Source organism: Ammospiza caudacuta, chromosome 6 (genome assembly GCF_027887145.1).
Source record: "Ammospiza caudacuta isolate bAmmCau1 chromosome 6, bAmmCau1.pri, whole genome shotgun sequence".
Classification (NCBI taxonomy): domain Eukaryota; kingdom Metazoa; phylum Chordata; class Aves; order Passeriformes; family Passerellidae; genus Ammospiza; species Ammospiza caudacuta.
The window spans coordinates 45,762,487-45,783,367 of NC_080598.1; the positions used below are offsets into that span (position 1 = coordinate 45,762,487).

General features: G+C 33.7%; 1 protein-coding gene across 1 annotated transcript in view; it reads right to left on the minus strand.

The window, feature by feature from the left end:
- The window catches only part of CEP128 (centrosomal protein 128), a 95,133-nt gene that overhangs the window by 36,983 nt on the left and 37,269 nt on the right, over positions 1-20,881 (minus strand). Inside the window, exons 15-18 of the mRNA XM_058807423.1 lie at positions 16,993-17,157; positions 13,994-14,167; positions 12,368-12,427; positions 10,535-10,727 (exon numbers count right to left, since the gene is read on the minus strand). Of these exons, the coding sequence (XP_058663406.1) occupies positions 10,535-10,727; positions 12,368-12,427; positions 13,994-14,167; positions 16,993-17,157 (592 nt within the window). The remainder of the gene's footprint in view (positions 1-10,534; positions 10,728-12,367; positions 12,428-13,993; positions 14,168-16,992; positions 17,158-20,881) is intronic.

The following is a 20,881-nucleotide window of genomic DNA, read 5'->3' on the forward strand; positions in this document are numbered from 1 at the left end:
TTATAGTTGCACATCTGTTTAATCTCAGCAATGCAAATGCAAGGAACAAACTGAATTTTGCTAAAGTATTAAAATATTATGATATGTTTTTATATCATGCCTCTTGCAGCATACATTATAAGCTATGTTGGCAAACAGAAACTTGCTGGGGCATCATCTCCTAGGTTAGGCATGGGCGGTACCAAGCAAACAGTAAATGTGCTTCTCTGGAAATGCCCCTCATGTATAACTGCTAAGAGCTATAGGTTATAATGTGCATTGATCTGCTCATGCCTCCTGAGAACAGAGAAAACAACAAAAAACTACTCTCTTAATATACAACCAATGTTGAAAATTCATACTGTTTATGTACAGTTTTTATACCCTCTAGCCATCTTTTCAGATGGCTAAATTTCTCTTCCCTTGTGTCTTTATATTATGTATAATAGGATATAATTCCAAAAAATAAAGCTCCTGAGACCAAAAGTAAAGGTTTAAGCCTTAGCTCTAAAATATATTTTGTACTGTGTAAATATGGTTCTAAACTTTCTTCAGAAAACAAGAAAATAACGCAAATGAAAATCTAAGTGTGCTTTTCAGAAACTTTTTTCTACCTATTACCCAGAAGTTTGTATGCTTTTCTGTGGCTTCTCTAATTTTACCCCTTTTTCTAGTATAATTTTCCTTTACTGCAACAACATTTGCTGCCAGAATATTTTTTTGACAACACCTTTTAATTGACACAAGGATCATATCTTTTTTCTGTATGACAACCTACTGTTTTAATAATGACAATAAAATACAAATCATAGACAACCTTCAGTATCAAAGTAATATTTAAAATGAATCATGCTGGGTTTCTCTACTCTGTCAAGCTTTCTGACAGCATCTTTTCCAGACCTACACTTTACACAGTACAATGTAAGTGCCACACACAACTGCGCTTCTCCTCTACACACGTGGTCATCAAAGTTCATTTGTCCCAAAGCACTAGCATGATCAGTAACAGATATTTTCCCATTTAATAAAAACTTGGTTTACTGTAAATGTGTGTCCTTCTGCTGCCTTGATGTGTATTTTATACACCAGCAAATCAGTTTACTTGAGCAGAAATACACCAGCATTACAACTTCTGGAATAAATTCTTTCTTTCGGATCTCGTTTGCTCTGCTAAGGCACTGCAAACAAAGTCTATAGAGCAATTTAAAATAAGGCAGTGCAAACAAATCTTTAGAGCAAACGATAAAAACAGTCATCTCTTACAGGACACAGATTAAAAACACTGCTCAGGAAAAAGAATAAAGTCAGATAATCTTCTTGGAACCAGAGTACACATGCAACTTGCACCCTATCCTTGAGGGCACACATCAGATGAGAACAGTACATATGCAACAAATTTACAAATTTTAAAGTGCAAGACACCTGATACTACTTTTTCTTGACCTGGTGTTATAAAATATTATTCGTATTGGTAATTCAGATGGAAAAAGAAACTACCCAGCTTCTTATACAGCTTTGTAAAAATGCCCTGACTATAGCTGATCCCAGTGATACTATGAGTACTGACATCTCCTCCTAATTGGATGCAGTGTGGTTCCTGGATCTGTCCAATACTGTTACGCTACTACTCAAGTAAGTTAGATTATTACAAGTTATTGAATCATCATCAACAAAATTTTCAATGAACAAAAAGAAATTAATTATGAAAACCTTATGAGTAGCAACAAATAGAATGCTCAAGTTCAATCACACTATATTTGTACATTACCACTTCAGGAAATATGAGACACTAATTTTATGAACTAAAAGCATTTTATGTTGCCATTCTTATAGTAAGAGCAGATTAACGAATGAAAAATGCATAATCATGCTGCTGAATGGCCCACATAATCATACCATTGATTCTCAATTACAGTAAGGATGGAAATTTTCATAATTTAGTGGTAATAACACTGCCTTTATTGTAAATAATTATTTGGAAATCAAAATTCTTTCCAGATAAAATTACAGCAAGACTTTAAAATATTTACATTAATCAAGTTATTTTAGAAGTCACACACTAAAGTGTTTTAAGATCAGATCAATATAAGAGTTGCAGTGTACTGTAAAAACCTTAGATTTTAAAATACAATCCTTCCTGAAACAGCCAAAAAAGAAATCTTAAAAGCTTTCAGTTTTTATACCCCTCATCATGCAATCTTCCCACAATATCAGAAGCTAGTCTGAAGATTTTATACTATACACATATTGTATACAACATACATGTATCAGAATGGACAGAGTATTTTTGTATTTTCAAATTTGAGATGTTTTTGCAACAAGTTAAAAATACTTCAACCTTAAAGTTCAGATCTTAGCCTACTGTTGCTTATTTTCTCTGTTTCACTGTAATACATGATTAGTGCATGGTAGAAACTCATTAAACCAGTCTGTGTAGATAAGTCCCATTGACCAAGGATGAAGTATTAATATTTCTCCAACTTTTAAGAGAATAAGTATGTATATAGTAGAATATTCACATTCCACTCTTATGTAAGAAGCCACTTTAATAAAACATAGCCCAACATACTTATAATCCCTTTAATACACCTGAGAAACATCAGCTCAACATTCCCAACAGCTTGGAGAGGAAAGCCCCTTCTTCCTCAGACAAGAGGATGACACCAAGCTGTGCAAAACAAACTCACTCCCAAGTTCCATGACTCATGGCTCATGTCTTTACAGAAGCAAGGCATCTGAAAAACTAAGTTCTCTCCCAATTTAAATATGCGTCTGCTAAAAAATAAGCCGGTTTTTAATAGGCATTAAAAACTTGATAGGGTAACTGTGGATTGCCAAACAGCTGTAAGGTCATTGCATTACATTCAATAGCATCCTAACTTAATTCTACCCTTTGATCTCTTCCTTAATAAAAATGTGCTCCATGGATTTTAAGCATGTTGCATTAGAACAAAATCATTTCACTAGGATTTTTCATTTTATAGTGTGTCTTGCAAGAAATAGTATACTGTCTGATCATTTGATTTTGCAAGTAGAAGCAGTTTCCCATACAGAAAACATTCAAGCCTTATTTTCAGAAAATGCTGCTCCAAGAATTTCAATCCAATCAAGAAAGTCATGTTCTACAGCCAAGGCATCGAATATAATTAAAATCAGGAAGACAAAGGTTTATCCTGGCAGCTGAAGAACATACAATATTGATGCAGTATGTACATATGCACAAAGTACATACATATATATTTCAATGAATCTGTTTTCTTGGGTTTGCACTTCGTCTCTTTTTTTAGTGGTAGGCACCCCAATTCACCAGGTATACTAAAACAAAAAAACAAAAAACATATCCACAACAAAATCACAAGTGTTAGAATCGTGAAACAAAAAGGTCATAAACTTTATATTTAAATGCTTTCCACTAAACACAGATTTACATACTAGCAATACATAATGTTGCTCAAATACCCAAAAATAAGTACTGCAATATGAACATGTGCATTTTCAAAAATAATTCTCAGAGCAGAAAGGTGGTGTAGAATTAAGAAATCCAGCTGAGGAATAGGAGACCAAGCTTTACCCTCAGTTCTCTTTTTTTTTTTGTTTGGTACATAATCACAAGCAGGCACATTCTCTCTGACTCAGATACTGTACCTGTTTAAGCAAACAAAATTTTACAGCAACAATATTTACTAACAGTGCTTAATGACCTGCAACTCAAGTCCTTTAAACAAGGCAGAAGTATCCAAATAATGCCCTTGACTATGTTATGGCTTTACCCTAGAGACATAATAGACGCAGACAAGAAAAATACCATGACATTCTCTGTCCACTCTAAAGATTCAGATATATATGCCCAGTATTATGTGTCTGTAGTTTTAAAAAAACTACATAGAGGAGCCTGTTATTTAGTAAAAACAATTAGTAGCTAATTGTTCTAATCACTCATATTATATGAACTGTATAGTTAATTTGCTTGTCTTGCTTGGCTCTAAAACATTTTTAAGCAATTTCCCCTTTAACTACAAAATATGTAAAGCATTTAAAAGTACCAATCATGTCTAATTTTCTCAAAAAAACAAAAAAAAAAGAAGGAAAAAAAGATGTTAGATATAGACAGTTATTACCCTGAACATGCTGATCAGAGTAAATATCCAACCTAGGAATTTGTCATATTTAACCCACTAGAAGGAAAAAAATGGGCAAACAGATTAAATATCACTTATTTAATTTTTATATAGAAAAATCCAAAACCAGCTTGACTTCCTTTTTTTTCAAGAATTCGCTTTAAATGTATATTCTGTAATTAAAATTATTTTGTTGTATACAGTCAACATTAAGAATTTGTTTTACTAATGAACAATTCTTCTCAAACTGAGGAATTGTTTGGTATTGACAAAAAATTCCTTTGTCAAAGTGAGGAATTTTTTAGTACTGACATAGCACTTAAACTTCAATTTTCCACATACACCATATCATTAGGACTCATTTTAGGAAAAAAAAGGATCTTGGATATCATGTTAACTGAAAGGATATAAAAGCTTTTAACATAGCAATGAATTACACTGAAAATCATACTCTATTACAACCTGAAAAATTCTAGGCAAAACCATTACAACAAGCACTAATTTTGAAAGACATTGAATCTATGACATAGCAAGATGCAAGATTTTAAATACTTCTTTAATTTCAAAAAAATTACTATACTAAATCATAGCATTTTTTTCATTTCTGCTCAAATTTCAAACATGATTCATTTGTATTTTAGACTAAGATGGCTTTGACCAAGGGAATAGGCACAGGAGAGGAACACAGAGCCCTTGGTTCAGTTTTATTTCCTATAAAACAGCATATTATTTAAATAAACTGACATCATCTCAGATATTGATGAGTTTCTTCAGGATGTCATTGTTACCTAAAGAAGAATAAATGACAGATAGCATGCTTCTGTTACATACTTCTCAGAAAAATATTGAATTCAAGACAAGTGTGGAAGTACCTGTGTTGCTTGGAGTAGAGTTTTTTTGGTTGGGTTTTTAAAATTTAATAGCTGTAAAATGGAGATATCAGTTTGGTATAGAAACATAGTATATAACCTGAAAGCATCACAGCACCTTTCATATTAATTCAAGGAGTCCTGATAAAGCTGTACAGTTGATTACAAGATTGTTTTTATTACACAGTGTTAAATCACTGTTAAGCTGTAATTGTGCTTATAAAGAGTCCAATGCCATCATTTCAACAGCTGTAAAAAAAACACAAAAAAACTACTAGATCATAGAACACCAGCTATTTTAGCTTGGTTTAAAGAAAAAAAGTCATAATTCACAAAAGAAAGAAAAAATGAAATAATACATTTTAATTATTTAATATACACTGAATCCTCATCCCCCAGGTTACTTTTGTTAATTTTGGTTTAGTTTCTGGTATGTACAGGTAAACCAAGAAATTAATCTAATAAATATAGTCTCTTACTGTTAATGAGCAGTACATGCTTTCCACACCAAAAAACTGTACATAAGTTATACATAATCATCTAAAGTATGTGATTCAGAAAGAAAAAAGAAATCAAAGGAAGTCTTAAAAAGATCTTAGCTACAGTTTGATCCCATCTCTTACCTTCTCTTTTTTACAATGGCAGCCATATTTTTATGAGTGCATAAAAAGATAATGTCAAATGAAAATGGTTCCAGAAAACAAATAAATAATTACAGCAAGGCACGTCCAGTTAGATATCTCCAGTTTTCCGATTTAAAAAAATTCCACAGGGCATGATTTCTAAATGATTTGGGTTTATTTCCATTCTTCTAAGACTATGAACGCAGGTTCATTTTGGCAAAGTTTAAAAATAACTTAGAAGTCCTCCCTCCTCCTTCCCCCATCACATTAAAAAAACCAAGCATTATTTAAAGGGCAAGAACACTATTAAGAAGAAATAAACTATTTCAACAGTAATGATTTTCAACTTTATGAATTTTGAAGCTCACTATGAAAACCAAGTACTATGAAAAGTTTCTCTGAAATCCTTCAGACTCCTTCCTGTCTGTATGCTTAAAAGAGTGTTCTCTCTAGTTGATGCTCCCATCCACTGTTCAATAAAAGATGACCTGAAAATACCTTGTGATGTTTCTTGGTGCCACAGAAAGGACTCTTGTTCATACAAAGGCAATATCATGCAATATATGAGAAAAAGAAATTTAATAAAAAAGAAAGAATCAAAGCTGAAAGAGCAGATTCAGGCTTAAAGTTGTCTTCAAAACAGCATATGTACTTTACTATTTAATGAAACATAATAGGTCATAATTGAAAGACTTTAGACTGTTTTGATTTTCCCAGGTTTCCAATCTCATCCCATTCCTCAGTTTAATAGCAGAGATTGCTCAGTGTCAGTATATTTATATTCAATGTACTATACTGTTTCTTATTTTAAATCTTTACTCTTTCGGCTTTAGTGTCCCTGACTCAAACAAAAATTGGAACTCCTGACTTTAAAACAGAAAAAACAGAAACATAATTTGAAAGATTAGGTTTTGTCAAAGCACGGTTTTACCTACATTTTTAATCTACTTTAATATACCAGGCTCTTTTGAGTTTATGTTATCCACAGCAGTTGAATAACAGATAATCCTGACTGAACATAAGAGAAAAAAAAGAAATTAAAATCAACTGATGTCCTGCTTCAGGAATCACTTCCCAAAATCTTTGCAAATTTTACTTGTTTAAAGTGATGAAACAAAAGGTAACCGTATGATTCATAGAGCTGACACCACCACTAAAACCAGCTGAAATATAAGTCTTTAAAAACTGGATTTTTGTATCCTCAAATATAAGACAACGCACAATGATAAATGCATGAGTGATAAACTTAATGCATAAAGAAAAACACCACACATTTGCCCAGAACAGTTTTGTACTTGTGACAAAGGCATCTAACATTAGTCTATCACAGCTCAGGACTACAGCTTTTAACTTCCTAAGCTTTACTTAGCAGTATAAATATATATATATATAGCAGTATAGGTATGTTATATAAGAGATTCTAAATATGCAATAATTCAAATGTGATTGTAGAGCATTATTTCAGTAGACACCGAGAAAGGATACAGAATACATCCTGCATCACCTGGGACTTGGTGTGAAACAGTTTTTGCAAAATATTTTGAGACCAATTAAATCAGTTGTGTAAATGCAAGCAATGCACCTCCTCTTCTTACATCACTACAGCCATACTAACATTGTTTCATTAAAAAAGGAACAGATATGGTCTTCCCAAATATGTCAGGTCTTATTTTGCCAAAGATTTATTTGTTGACTGTCCGTGTCTTCTCTGAAGTAGCAGTATATTATCCTGAAACAAAAAACTGTGCAGACTTCATGTCCACCACTATACAACATATTATGTCTAGCTATATGCATGTCAATATATTGCAAGATTTTTTTGGAAAGGCAATTAAAGTATATCTGAGTTTATAAAACCATTGGGTCCACCCAGGATCAAATATAGACTTTCACTGATTTGAATGATGAGCTTTTCAGACTACACCGTCTGGCTAGATCATATAGAAATACAATAAATGAAAGAAATTTGTGCCAGGTCTTGGGTACAATTGCTGACAATGGCATTCAAAACAGAATAAAAATAAAATTCTTGTTAGCTAAACTAATTTTAAAATTGTTCTTAAGAACACCATGGCATGCTCAGTGACTCCAGAATGCAAATTAAATTCTTAGTTAAGAAATGGGAACTTAGGCATTTTATTTCCTCGGACCTTTGTCTATTTTCTTAACATATTGAATACCTAGTGCAATAATTTTGATTCTAAGACCAAAAGCACTCGAAGATGAACACAGAATCCAAGTTGTTACTGAAATATCCCATTGTGTAGCATGCTAGATAAATACCTTGTTAAGTAGTGAACTGCATCCAATGTACCAGTCTACAAACCTGAAATCAGAAGTCACATCCTCTTCAATTCTTCTGTATTTATAAATATTGCTAGACTTCTGAATTTCTAAACTCACCATCATGATATTCTTATCAAGAAAAGAAGACAAATGTAGCTAATCTTGAAGCATCTCCAGATAACTATGAAACTTCTGCTACTCTGTAAACAATCCTGAAACTCTGTGCTTCACAACTATATTTTCCTTCATTCATATTCTCTCATGGATGATTCTCTGTGATAGCTTACTTGTATTTGTCAGGATTATACCACATGGACAGCCAGTTTATACCACCACAGGTACCACTGTGATAAGGTTAACACTTCTACAGAGATTTGTAAGAAGGTTTTAAAAGCCTACAATATCCCAGCTATTTACAAAGGCCTTGGTGAAGAGAAAAGACAAAAAATACATAGTTAAAAGTTTTAGTAAATCTATTTAAGCTAATAAAACTTCATAAACATGTTCATCAACAAAGCAATTTAAATATTTATGCCACCTACTTTTGATATGTCCACCATAAATCTCTATTTTCATTCTTTTTCCCCAAAAAACTCCATGAATAAATTACATCAGATCCACAGAAAGGAAATTTAAAAATCAATTTCATGAGAATATAATTTCTCTGTCTCATTTTCATAAGTTTTGATTTATATGAACTTTAATTAATGGACTACTTTCAGACTATATCAGGTACTCAGACAAGAGGTTTGTGTCAGTGGGGACAGTCAACCACATCCATGGATATTCATGGTTATCAGAGAATCTGATAAAACGCTCCATCTAAAATCCACACCATTGCAACAGAAAATATTTTCATCCATTTGATCAAATTTGACTTAATATCTATTTTATTTAGCAATACCTTAAAGGATACTTTGTTGTTAAAAAAAAAAAAAAAAAAGTGAAAGGCTTTTTTAATCAATTAAATACATTCTGCCTTCATTTGCTTTATTCCTGTACCTGGGATTTGCCTGTAATTTCAATACTGGGTGCCTTAGTACTGTGTAAATACTTCCATTTTTTATGCTTAAGTAAGAAAAGCCAACCAGCATTCTGTATCCTTAATTTAAATTTTTTATCATTTTGATGGATTGCTTTCTCCTCTTGGCTTAACACCTTTTTTATGCTTTTAGCTGAGTTTTTTTTTTTCCCTCTGGGAAAGTAGCTTTTCCAATTTTCATGTTCAAATCATTTATCCATTAAACTATTTACATGTTTACATTCTTGTATTACTTGCTTCATAATCAAGGCTGGGCTTCTCACTCAGTATGTAAGAGTATTCGCTCAAATTATAAAAACAGTCAGACTCTGTCTTGCACCTTTTTTAAAATAAAAACCCCTTTTAAACATTTAAATGTATCCCTTAGTGAACGACAGTACTCAAAACTCAGATTAACAGATATGCATTCTGTTATTTCTCTACCTCCTGCAACTTCTGAAAAATAACTGGTTTGGTATAATGAAGATCACAATTTTCAAATTAAAAAGAAAAATCTAAGCTGACATGACTGTAAAACAAACCAATTAAATTCACGTGGAGATTGTAAATCCATTATTCTTGCATACATGGTCACATGCACTGTCATGACACACACACGTCAAAAAAGATATAAATAAAATTAAAAAAAAAAAAAACCAAGTGATGTACAGTGTCACTGCTCACTACCAAGCAATGTCCAGCCCCTTCTCCAGCTGTGATTGGCTCCTCCCAAACTCTCCTGTGTTTGTACACTGGGAATAATATTGTAATACATGGAATATACCTTTGCCAGTTCCCCTGGCCTGCCCATGTTCCCGTGCAGCTATTTGTGCACCATCTCACTATTAGAGAATGGAAAACTGAAAACTGCTTGACTTAGATTGTAACAAGTAAATCATCAGTGTGTTTTCAACATTACTATCCATATTAGCACCAGAACACAGCACATTTCAGCTATTAGGAAGAGCATTAACTTTGTTCTTGCCAAAACCAAGCAGTTTTGGTTTTTGTTGCAATTCACAAAATGTTTTCATTAAGTCAACTGCTAGAAGCTGTAACTACATTTACTAAAAGTTTACACTTAGCTGAATCTACATCTATCAGCACAAAGTGACAACGAACAAAATAATGAAAGAGAATACTTATTCTGCCCAGTTCTATCAGTATGGAGTCCTGAATAAAGGCTGGAACAAGATTTCTGAAGAAAATCTAAAAGGTGACACCTTTCTTCCAAAACTGAGGGAACAGAATACAATGAAAGATCGTACCATGACACAGTGAGCTGTGCAATAGCAGTCTAACTCAGACTGCCTCAAACGCTTGTATAATCCCTTTTTGCCCAGGTCGTGCAATGTCCCAGATGGTACAGCTGGGAAATAATTTCTCTATCCACTGTGTGTGATGTAAACTTGTGTGTTATTCAGCCACTGTATGGTTTGAAAGGTGGCTGATTGCATTGGCCTTTTTGTCAGCAAGGGAAAACAAAAAACCACAAACAAAACCTTATTCTTGGTTAGCACTAGCCCACTGCAGTTTGAAATAATTAGCTGATAAAATGACTGTGCCATGGAAATTATAATTAATAGAATATTAAATTCTTTATCCCTTTTATTAACAAAAACGGAATCCATAACATACCTCTTTTTTCTCTGTGAACTTCTTCCAAAAGTTTTTCCTGTTTTTTTATCTGTTTAAAGAGAGACTGATGCTCAGTCTCCTTTATCTGTGTAAAGTGCTTGAGCTGTTCTCGGCTCTGCAGCAAGTAGCATCGCAGCTTTTTTTCCTTACTTTCTCTTTCCTTTACCTCCTCACAGAGCCACTGAAGCTTAGTCTACATTTAAAACAAAAGGTACAATAAAAAGTAAAGAATTCTAATAAAAATAAGAGGACATAAATGTTCACTGATCAAATGATCGTTGGAGTCACAAATTACTCATTTCTAGCTATCTGAACAATAATAAGAGAAGGCATTTAGATATATTAAGAGAAGAAAAGTTGATTTTCAAGAGACCCAAAAGACATATTTTGGTTGATAATTATATGGGAAAAGTGATTTTCTTTTATTTTATTTCTTTTAAATCAGAAGCATGAATTTGCTAGGGTAGATATGGAAATTCGCATTGAATTAGTGCACGCATATGCACCAAGAGATAGGCCTTCCTTTCAAAGTACCTTTTTCTCTCATTTTAATGTTGGCAGAATTTTAAAATATTTCCGCTTTCTAAAAAAAGTGACACCAATCCTTTCTAGTCAGAAAAAGCCAATATTTAAGGTTCACTCAGAGGAGAAAAAGATCTCATTGATAAGGTTGTGATCAATTTAGTAAATCTAGAAGTGATGAAATGGAATACAGTATGGAAACTTTCACACAGTATTTAAAAACAAAAGAAAATAAAAGTGGCACTTTAAGCAGTCATTCATTCTAAACTTCCCTCTAGCAGCTAAACAAACTTGGGTTTGCAAAGTATTAATAGGCACTTTTTCAAATGAAGAAAACACTTCCTCCGTAACATTTCTCCTTCGATTCCAATCTTATTTCTGTTATCTATGGTGGAAGTCTTTCTTGGTCTACAAGTCTTACAAAGACCACATGCCATGAATAATCTTCTCTTACATGCAAACATTTGCAATTTTTTTTCCTTACGTCAATTCTCCTGTGGCTTCAACCTTTCTATATGAAGCAAAACCACCAGTTGTCTTCCACAGTATGTGATCTATTTTAATAATGAGAAATTTACTTATTTTAAAATATATTGGGTAAGAAGTGTGCTATGTGTGTGAGCTGAGGGAGCTGGAGGAAAGCTGCCAAATGAAAGGCAAGACTTATGAGTTACAGTCATCACCTTGAAGATGTTCTCAAGCATGTGTGCCCCCATATTATAGGATTTGAAAGCTTCAATGGGGAAAGAAAAATCGTTCATTTTCCAAGAATCCAATCTAATATATTTTAGACAGAACAAATAGCAGCCTTATTTAAAATAATTTCTAGCCTTGTGATACTGCTGTAAGAGAAACTTAACCTGCTAACTACATTCTCATGCTTTACTCAAAAAATTTGAACTAGATCTAAAGGCTATCACTGCTCTTACTTATATGCCTTTTTTTTGTGAAAACAAAATTGCTATTTATTTTGCTATAGAGATGGCTATTTCTTGTTGATAGAAACATTTGGAAAATTATTCTATCAGTTGAAATAAAAGTCTGGAAATATCAGAATAATTGCCAAAGGAATGTTTTTGTATTTTTTCTTTTACCCGTGAAGTGCCATTTTAAATTTACTTTCAACTAAACCAGATCCATCCACTCACAGACTCACCCCCTCACTCGAGTGTAATATAGGGTTAGGGCTGAAAAGGACCTTAAGGACCATCTAGTTCCAACTCCCAGATATGTGTAGGGACACCTCCCACTACATCATCAAATGCTGAATATTAGCTTACTCAGTAAAATTTCAGGAGGTTTGACTATTACCTTTGTTTCTGCTAACCAGCGATGAGGATCATTCGGTACTGTTGGTGTAAGGGATATTGCCTATGAAAAAGCAGGTGACAAAGAAACAGACATAAAATGGGAATTAGGCATAGGAGGAAGAAAGTCTTTTCTTCTTACTGGAAATTCATCAAAGAAATACATTTCTTATCAAGGAAGATTAAGCCTAGTGCTTGACTTCTCTCAATACAAATATTTATCCATCAAATTCCTCCTGCTTACCCAAGTTGCAGTGGCAACTTCTTGAAGTAAAGGGTAAAACTTTTCAGAAACCTTAGCAATACCTGAAGTACTGGGCAGAGGAACAATATTATAAATGAAGATGCTTATCTTTAAAAAAAATAAAAATTCATACCAGGACCACAAAACTAACTTTTTTTTCACATTAACTGTCTAGTCAAAAACTCACACTCAGAACTGGTTTAAGTTGGCCAGCGATAAGAAACCAAGGAGAATTGTATAAACAGGGATCTGCAAAACCTTATCCAGAAACCAAAAAAATCTTCACAAGGTGAGGAACAAGTCCAAGAAGGCATGGTTCAATGATCAAAAATCTGGCAACCACAGCAGATTATAAAACTTAATTTTAAAAAAGACCTATCTGTAAGGATACAGAGGAGAAAGCTTGTTTGTAAAATACATTTTCTTAGAATTCTCATCTAGTTTTGTGCTGCAATACCCCAACTCCATGTGTAAGTGGAGAAATTGTGTCAATCACCAAAAAAAAATCTATTTCAAAAGCAGCCCAGCCCAGCCCAGTCAAATGACCAAGAGCGACAAAGTATTTTCTGTTTAAACAGCAAGACAAAAAAAAACCATGTAATCTGAATGTACTCTGGGTTGTAGCTAAGGCCAAAAGGCCATTAGGTCAAGTACTTGTAAGTGTGGTGACAAGTTGAGTCAGACAGTCTGTTCTCACTATTCTCAGAAATGTACAACGTTGATTTAAGAGGATCAGTCATGTAGAATCATATAGAGGGAGCAAGAGTGGTTTCTCTACCTGGGGAGCAAATGAGAACGCTCAGAAGAAAAGCTACAGGGAGACAGGGGCTGCAGGAGAAGTAGCAAAATAGCAAAAAAAAAGTTCCAGCAAGCTACCAGTTTCCTGAAAATTTGAGTCTGAGTTTTCTGGATACAAGGACGTGCTCCTCAAAAGAGGAGGGTATAAACTCTTTCCATTTTCACTATTCAGTTCTGTACATAAAAAACAAAGCATCCAAGTGATTTTTTAACAAAAAATTTCTTTCATTTTCTCCCACTTTTAAAAGCATTTTAGGTCCTTCTTAAGGATTTCCCAATTCTAGGAACATGGCCTAAGAAAACCTACCTCAAAATTTTGGCTAATAAAAGGTCCTTTCACAAAAACAAAAGGAGAACTATTTCTCAAAAAAGAAAAAAAAAAAAGGAAGCAGTACCAACTAATGCATGGACAGTCCTTCATAGTATCCCATTCTAATACATAGTAATGTCCCTCTGTACCAGCTAAATACCCATAATTCTGTCAGAATGATTATCTATGCAACAGTGAAAACAATGCATGCAAGTTCCACTACAAATTTTCATCAAGAAAAGAACAAAACCTGCAGCATACTTAAAATTTAGAATTACTTTGAATTTCTCCATAGAGTCCCGAGAAATGATTTCACAAGCAGCATCAATTTCACTTCCTATCATGGAGAGAATGGATTGCTGTTCCATTTCTAATTGACGTAGATGATCTTTAAACTGCAGTCTGGCCTCACTCATCTTTCTCAAATGATCTTCATTGCTGATCTGTTTTTCCTGGAGTGAAAAAGGAAAAACAAAACAAAGTTAAGTAATTGCATTAATAATATATGTCATCAGCCATGTATCATTCAATCTCATAATCAGACCATACTCAGTCATGCTAAGTTCAACTGCTTGCCATGGAAAAATAATACCTTCTAATAGCACTTGTAAGTTCCTCCCTTGGTTCTCCTCATTATCCTGTAAATCAGTTATGAAGAAACTGCTACTAAATCCAAACTCAACAATCATAAAGCCTATTTTCAAAGTCAAAAATAGATGTTCTAATACAAATCTCCTCATGAGTAGAAAAAGAGCCCAGACTAAATACTCCCATTATTATCTTTTGCCCTCAATCTGTTGTAGGCATGTAATCTATTGTCAGAAAAGAGATCCCAGAAGGAAAATTTTATTGGCAGTCAGTGTGCCCTCCAAGGAAAACTACTCAAAGAATATCTCATAGGAGAGTGAGTGGCACAGAGGAAAGTGTTTACGTTATCAACTAATGTCAGAAAGTTGATTAAATATATTACAGGTTTCTAAATCAGATTATCTTCCTTTATATCTATGAGCTGCCATAAAACCAAACAAAACTGCTGCTAGATTACACAAAACATTGAATTATGCATTATAAATAATATAGAAAAACCTATCCTGTGAGAATAAGAGAAATGGAAACACACCTGTCTGCTGCTGAGATCAGGAGGATGTAATGTAGCAAAGGGCAAACACTTTAACTGTGAGTTGCACCAAGAAGAGTGAGAACGGCAAGGTTTTCAAAAAATTATTAATTGTGGACCTCCACAATGACAAGGTACAACTGTTTGAAGTCTATTTGTTAGAAATCTTCATACACTGCTCTTATGAGACACCAACACAGAGTTAACGTCTAACACTCAAGTTCCATGAATGGGATATATATGGAATCACAGAATCATTCATAGAGTCCAACTAAAAACCCCATACTGCCAAGTCCACCACTCAACCATATCCCCAAACACCACATGTACATGTCTTTTGAACACCTCCAGGGGTGGTGACTCAACCACTTCCCTAAGCAGCCTGCTCCAATGCCTGAATACATTTTTCCTGATGTCCAATCTAAATCTCCCCTCAGACAGCTTAAGGCTACTTGCTCTTGTCCTATCACTTGCTAATTGGGAGACAAGACCAACATCCACCTTGCTATCTCCTTTCAGGAGGTTGTATACATATATATGTATAGGGGTTTATTTCTACTAGCAAAACAGGTGTTTTTAATGTAGGTGGCCTACAAATGTGGAACACCAATACTTGATAAGCAGTCTGATTTTCTCACTAACTAATACAAAAACACTTGCGACAGTAGTTGTTCAAACTGAAGAAGTCATAAGATTTTTTAAGATGGACAGATTCCAGTATTTCTGTACTCTAAAGATGGGAGTTGAAAGATGGGAGTTGAAATAATAGTTTTAACCTAGACTCGTATTCTGAAAGCAGTAAGATTACGCTGTATATATTTCCAGTATCTGTATTCTGTTACCCCACTATTCACTGAATGCATTTCAACACATGCCAAAGTTCATTCCCAAAGATCATGACTAAAACAGAACACATAGCTTTATTTTTTTATTTATCTGCTTGATTTTCTGAATGTGTCAACATTCGTTATCATTCTACATCCAGAGCTTACAGGAGAAAAGAAGTCACAAATGATTCAGAAGTGCACAGAAGGAAAAGGAAAGAAACCAACCATTATGCTCTGCTCCTTCACCTTTCAATTAAAAAAAAATCTAAGCTAGCTATAATACCTATGCCCCTTTGAATTAGTATTTGCATTAAGAACAGAATATTAAAAGTCTAAAAAGCATGGAAAAGAAATAAAATACTCTGTAACACAATAAGCTTCTGCTGTGTTTCCACAATTGTATGCTAGCATGAGGTTTCTGAAGAGGTAATATTATTTCCCCCATCCTAACATCCCTTTTGACAATCCACAAAACCAAAATAGCAACTATTCTTTTAAGTTAACCTTAATGCAAACTAATAGAAGTTCCATCTGCCTTTACCTGCAAAAGTTGAGACCACAGGATTGCATGCTTAAAACCTTCTCTGATCTTTTTCAGTTTAGAGATAAAAGATTATTTTAATTCAAAAATTGTCTTCCCAATATTAGGTAAGGTTGGAGCTAATACACAACACACTACAGAAGCCTATGTACATTCCTATAAATACATTTTCTTAATAATAGATATTATACAACTAAAATGCCAACACAGAGAAAACACATTTTTGAATTTTCATTTTAAGTACTTTTTACTAGTCTGACAAGTTGAGCTTTGAAACCACTTCCTGACAGTTTAGCAAGCTGAAGAAACGCCAGATTTAACATTTTTCTAACTCTATACTATAAGAGAAAATCCCAAAAATCCAAAAATCCTCCACCCCAACATTACTTAGAATTTCTTTTACTATGCTTACATTGCATATCTACTTCAAATTATTTCTAAATCATTCACAGCTCCACTGCATCTTGAAGAAAAATATGAAGAAAACTAAAAGTAGCTGATTAAACACTTGTTGGTTACCTACATTAGACATCAGGCAAGTAAGAGGATTTATATTTCTAGTCCTAAATAATATTAGCAAATCTTTGGAGGGATACCATTCATAATCCAGGCAAAGCATTTTTGTCTTCTTTCATTCATAAAGAAACCATGTACTGTGGCACAACTGGGTGTATTCTTTAATACATGCAGGCTGGGGTTTTTTAGGTTTACCACCTATTTCTATAATCCATCATTTATATTAGGTATTTATCAGCAGAGAAACAAATCATGGTTAAAATCAATTAATTTTACCTTTTTCTCCAGTTCTTGTTTTACAAATTCACATTTCCGTTTCAGTTTTGTATTTTCTTCCTTATTTTGGGTTAATTCTTCTGTCAACTTATCACACTCAACTTTTATTTTTTCCAGTTGTCGACACTGAGCCTGGACTATGTTTTTCTCTTCTAAAAGTTCCATCTGATGGTAAAGGGAAAAAAGATTACAAAGTTACTGTATGGGTTATTTTAAAACACGTCCAAACTCTAAAGTTTTATATCAGTGGAACACTATTGCCAAATGAGAAATGTAAAAAATTAAATTAAGTTCTACTAAGTGCAATTACTTATCTGAACATGGAAAACACACATCACAAAGTTGCAGAACCATACAGTGCTTTAAAAGCAGAAAACAGAAGTCTCAGGTTCTTCATTTCAGCTCTGCTACACTCATCAGCTTACATCATCCTGAGCCTAGTATTTATGCAGCTTTTCCATTACTAAAATAATTTGGAATCAGAAAGTCTAAAACTCATTTAATTTCAGGAACCAGTGCTAAATTTATATCTGCAAGGAAACAACAGCAAAGATTTAGTATTTTTAAGTTCTAGATTTGTGTGGGTTTAGTGCTATTACTTTGTACAATTAATGCTACTCATGAAACTTTGCAGAGAAAAATGAAGAAAACATGTAAGGATCTAGAAAGCCCCAAAACAATGAGTAAATAATGTATATTTGTTTCCAGTGAAAAAAATAATTGACTGAAAATGAGAGAATTGAGAAATGCTCCATAGTATCTAGAAAATTTTTAAAAATACAACAAAGAAGCAAATTAACGCACACATTCCTCAAAACCAGTTTAAGATTAGATGACGTGAGGGATGCAGTTAAACAGAAAAATAAATTTGAGAGGTAAATTTCTTTCTGAGGAAAAGCAAAAATTCTATTTTCCAATTACACTATAAATATAAGTTCTATGAAGAAGAAGGGTAAGGAGAGAAGTTTTATGAATTAATTTAGACACTATATCTAGACACTAATTTAGACACTAAACGGATTACAAAAACTCTTCCAAAGGACAATTTGAGAAAGAACTTTGGCATTCACAGTCTACAAAGATTTAAGACCACAAAGACAAGCCTGCAATGCCCAAAACATTTTCTGTGAATATGCTTATAAAAATCAACTTTTCAGTTCCTACTAAAAGTAATTGCATTATAACATCTATGCAGATGGAGACATTTCAAGAAAAAATCTTTCACCTGTATTACCCTTGAGACACAGAAGAGAAAATCAATACTTATTAATTTCCAGTATAACAAGGTAGATATGACTGTAATTTAATTGGTCTTTATTGAACCCAATTTTAACATTTAATACTCCAGGAAAAATGGGATGGCACAATTGGAAAATGTATAGAAAACAATTTAAAAAGAAATATACACATATACACAATTTAATGTGTATAGATAGATATCTCTATAAGTTTATATTAAAGATTAATACTGCAAATACTTCCATACTGTCAGGGAGCAGGAAATTTTGTATGTTATCATTCTAACAAGCATGTTTTTAAAGCAAATGAAGGTATGTATTAAAATTAGGGGACAGATCCAGAGCACAAAGCCAAATGGGGATCACTAAGCAAACCACTTGATTTCCTATGCCAAGTGTATCAATCTTTTTAAATACTAAATAAGACATCATAGAGGCATTGGCTGGGAATCATTTAGGTTGTTCTAATAGAAACCAAATTAAAAGTTTAAGCATCAGAACTTCAGTAATGAAACAGTAAGATCCTTCTTAACACTGGTATCTCAAAAAACTCTGTTTTTCTCCGGTTCTCTTGCATCACACAATATTTTATGGTACCTTCCCTACTACCGCAAAAATCCTTAACTACTTAATTATTTTTCAATCCAGTGCTGCAGTACAGGAAACCAGGCAAAAATGGGGCAGAAAGTACCACACAGAGTAGGCAAGAGAGGAAAGAACAACTAAAATCAAAAGTCACTTCTTTTTACAATCTGTGTAGAAGTTAGTTCTCTAAACACAGGACTCTCTACCCTTGATTTCCTGGAAGTAACTCATAAATGCATCCTCTTTAAGTTTAAGGCTTTGGATTCTACAAATATATCAAATTTCCCTTCACTCCTCAAGTCTCCCTCAACCAACCTTTATTTTTAAAGCTTTAACTATCTTTGGACAGGATGTGTGTAGTCCTTTCCAAAAACAGTTACAAAGGTTGGACACAGCTGAGGTATAAATAAGGTCAACTATTACTGTAACAGTAAGAGACAACCGGTTGCTAGCCACAAAATCTTAGCAGCTTGAAAAAAAAATGTAATAGGTTAAAAAAACTCCAACTTTTTCTGTTGGATTTCCCCAAAGACTACTCTAAGAACAAAATACTTATTTAAAAAAAGGGGTAAAAAAAGATAAAATGTATGTTAAGTTTACCTTACTTTAGAAGAAAAGTATGTCCATAAAATTGAAATCCAAATGCAATGTAATGATGAGTTCAGACAAAAAGTAACCAAATCACCTGCAGGATGACATGTTCTCATCAGATCTTCCTAGAGACACATGTGATTTTCTAATTTTTTTCACTTATAGTCTCTTAATTAAGAGAATCTTGTGCATTATTATTTCGTATACTTCTGAAAAATTTGCCTACCCTAATATCTTAGAAAATTCATCTCCCTCAAACCTTCTGCTCTTAAAAAACATATTTAGGATTTATGATTCTGGGGAAGTCATGGAACTGTAAATGAAATATGGAAGTCAATTTTTTTAATATGCTGTTTAGGTTCAACAATCAGTAAAGATAAACAGGTCCTAACAGTAGGATTTGCTGCTTCATAGAAAAACACAGTCACGACCAACTTACTTTTTCTTATTTGCGTCCAGAATACACTTTCCTTCTCCTCACTTGATATCAAATGTAAACTCTTAATTTCAATGTCGTTGCCAAAGAAAAAACCACTTTTGGACAGACCACTTAAATAATGACACACACACTAAAAATTAGGTCTACAATGTTAAAGCACTGCTGTCAAAATATTTGATTTTAATGACCCTTCTACTAACAACCACCTAGAGGGGTTTTTATTGCTTTCTTCACTTAAAGGTTTCCATGTTACCAATTGCTTAAGAATTATTATCAAGACATGAATTATATATTACATAACTAAACACTAGTCCCAACACAGATCCCCGAGGAACACCACTCATCACTCCTGTACATCAGGACTCCATCTGGACTCTGAGCCACTGACCACAACCCTCTGAATGTGACCATTCAGCCAATTTATTATCTATCTAAGATTCCACCTACCAAATCCATCTCTCTCCAATTTAGAGAGAAGGATGTTGTGGGGCACTGTGTTGAACACTTTACAAAGTCCAGCTAAATGACATCTGTAGCCCTTCTCTTGTCCCCTGATGCAGTCACTCCATCAGAGAAGGCCTCTGGGTCGGTCAGACAGGATTTGCCCTCGGTGAAGCTGTGCTGACTGTCTCAAATCACCTCCCTGTCCTCCATGTGGTTTTAGTGTAGCTTCTAAAAGGTTTTGTTCCATGATCTTCCCAGGAAAAGAGAGAAGGCTGACAGGCCAGTAGCTCCCATACTCCTCCTTTCTACCCTTTTAAAAGATGGTGTCCTGGGGTGACTGTATGATACAATGCTTCCCCTACCCAGTCACTTGGGACTTCACCTGCCTGCCATATTAAAACATTACAGCATCATAAATTTCCTTTTATTTTGATTATATCTATTTTACTATTTTTGAACTAAGATTTTGACCTAAAACTGGTACTGTAACACTTTTACCCTGAACTTTAAACTTTTACAATGGCTTGCAAAACATCTGTGTTTAGTGCTTTAAAGTCCATGCTTTATTACCTTCATCATTCAGTGGCAGGGC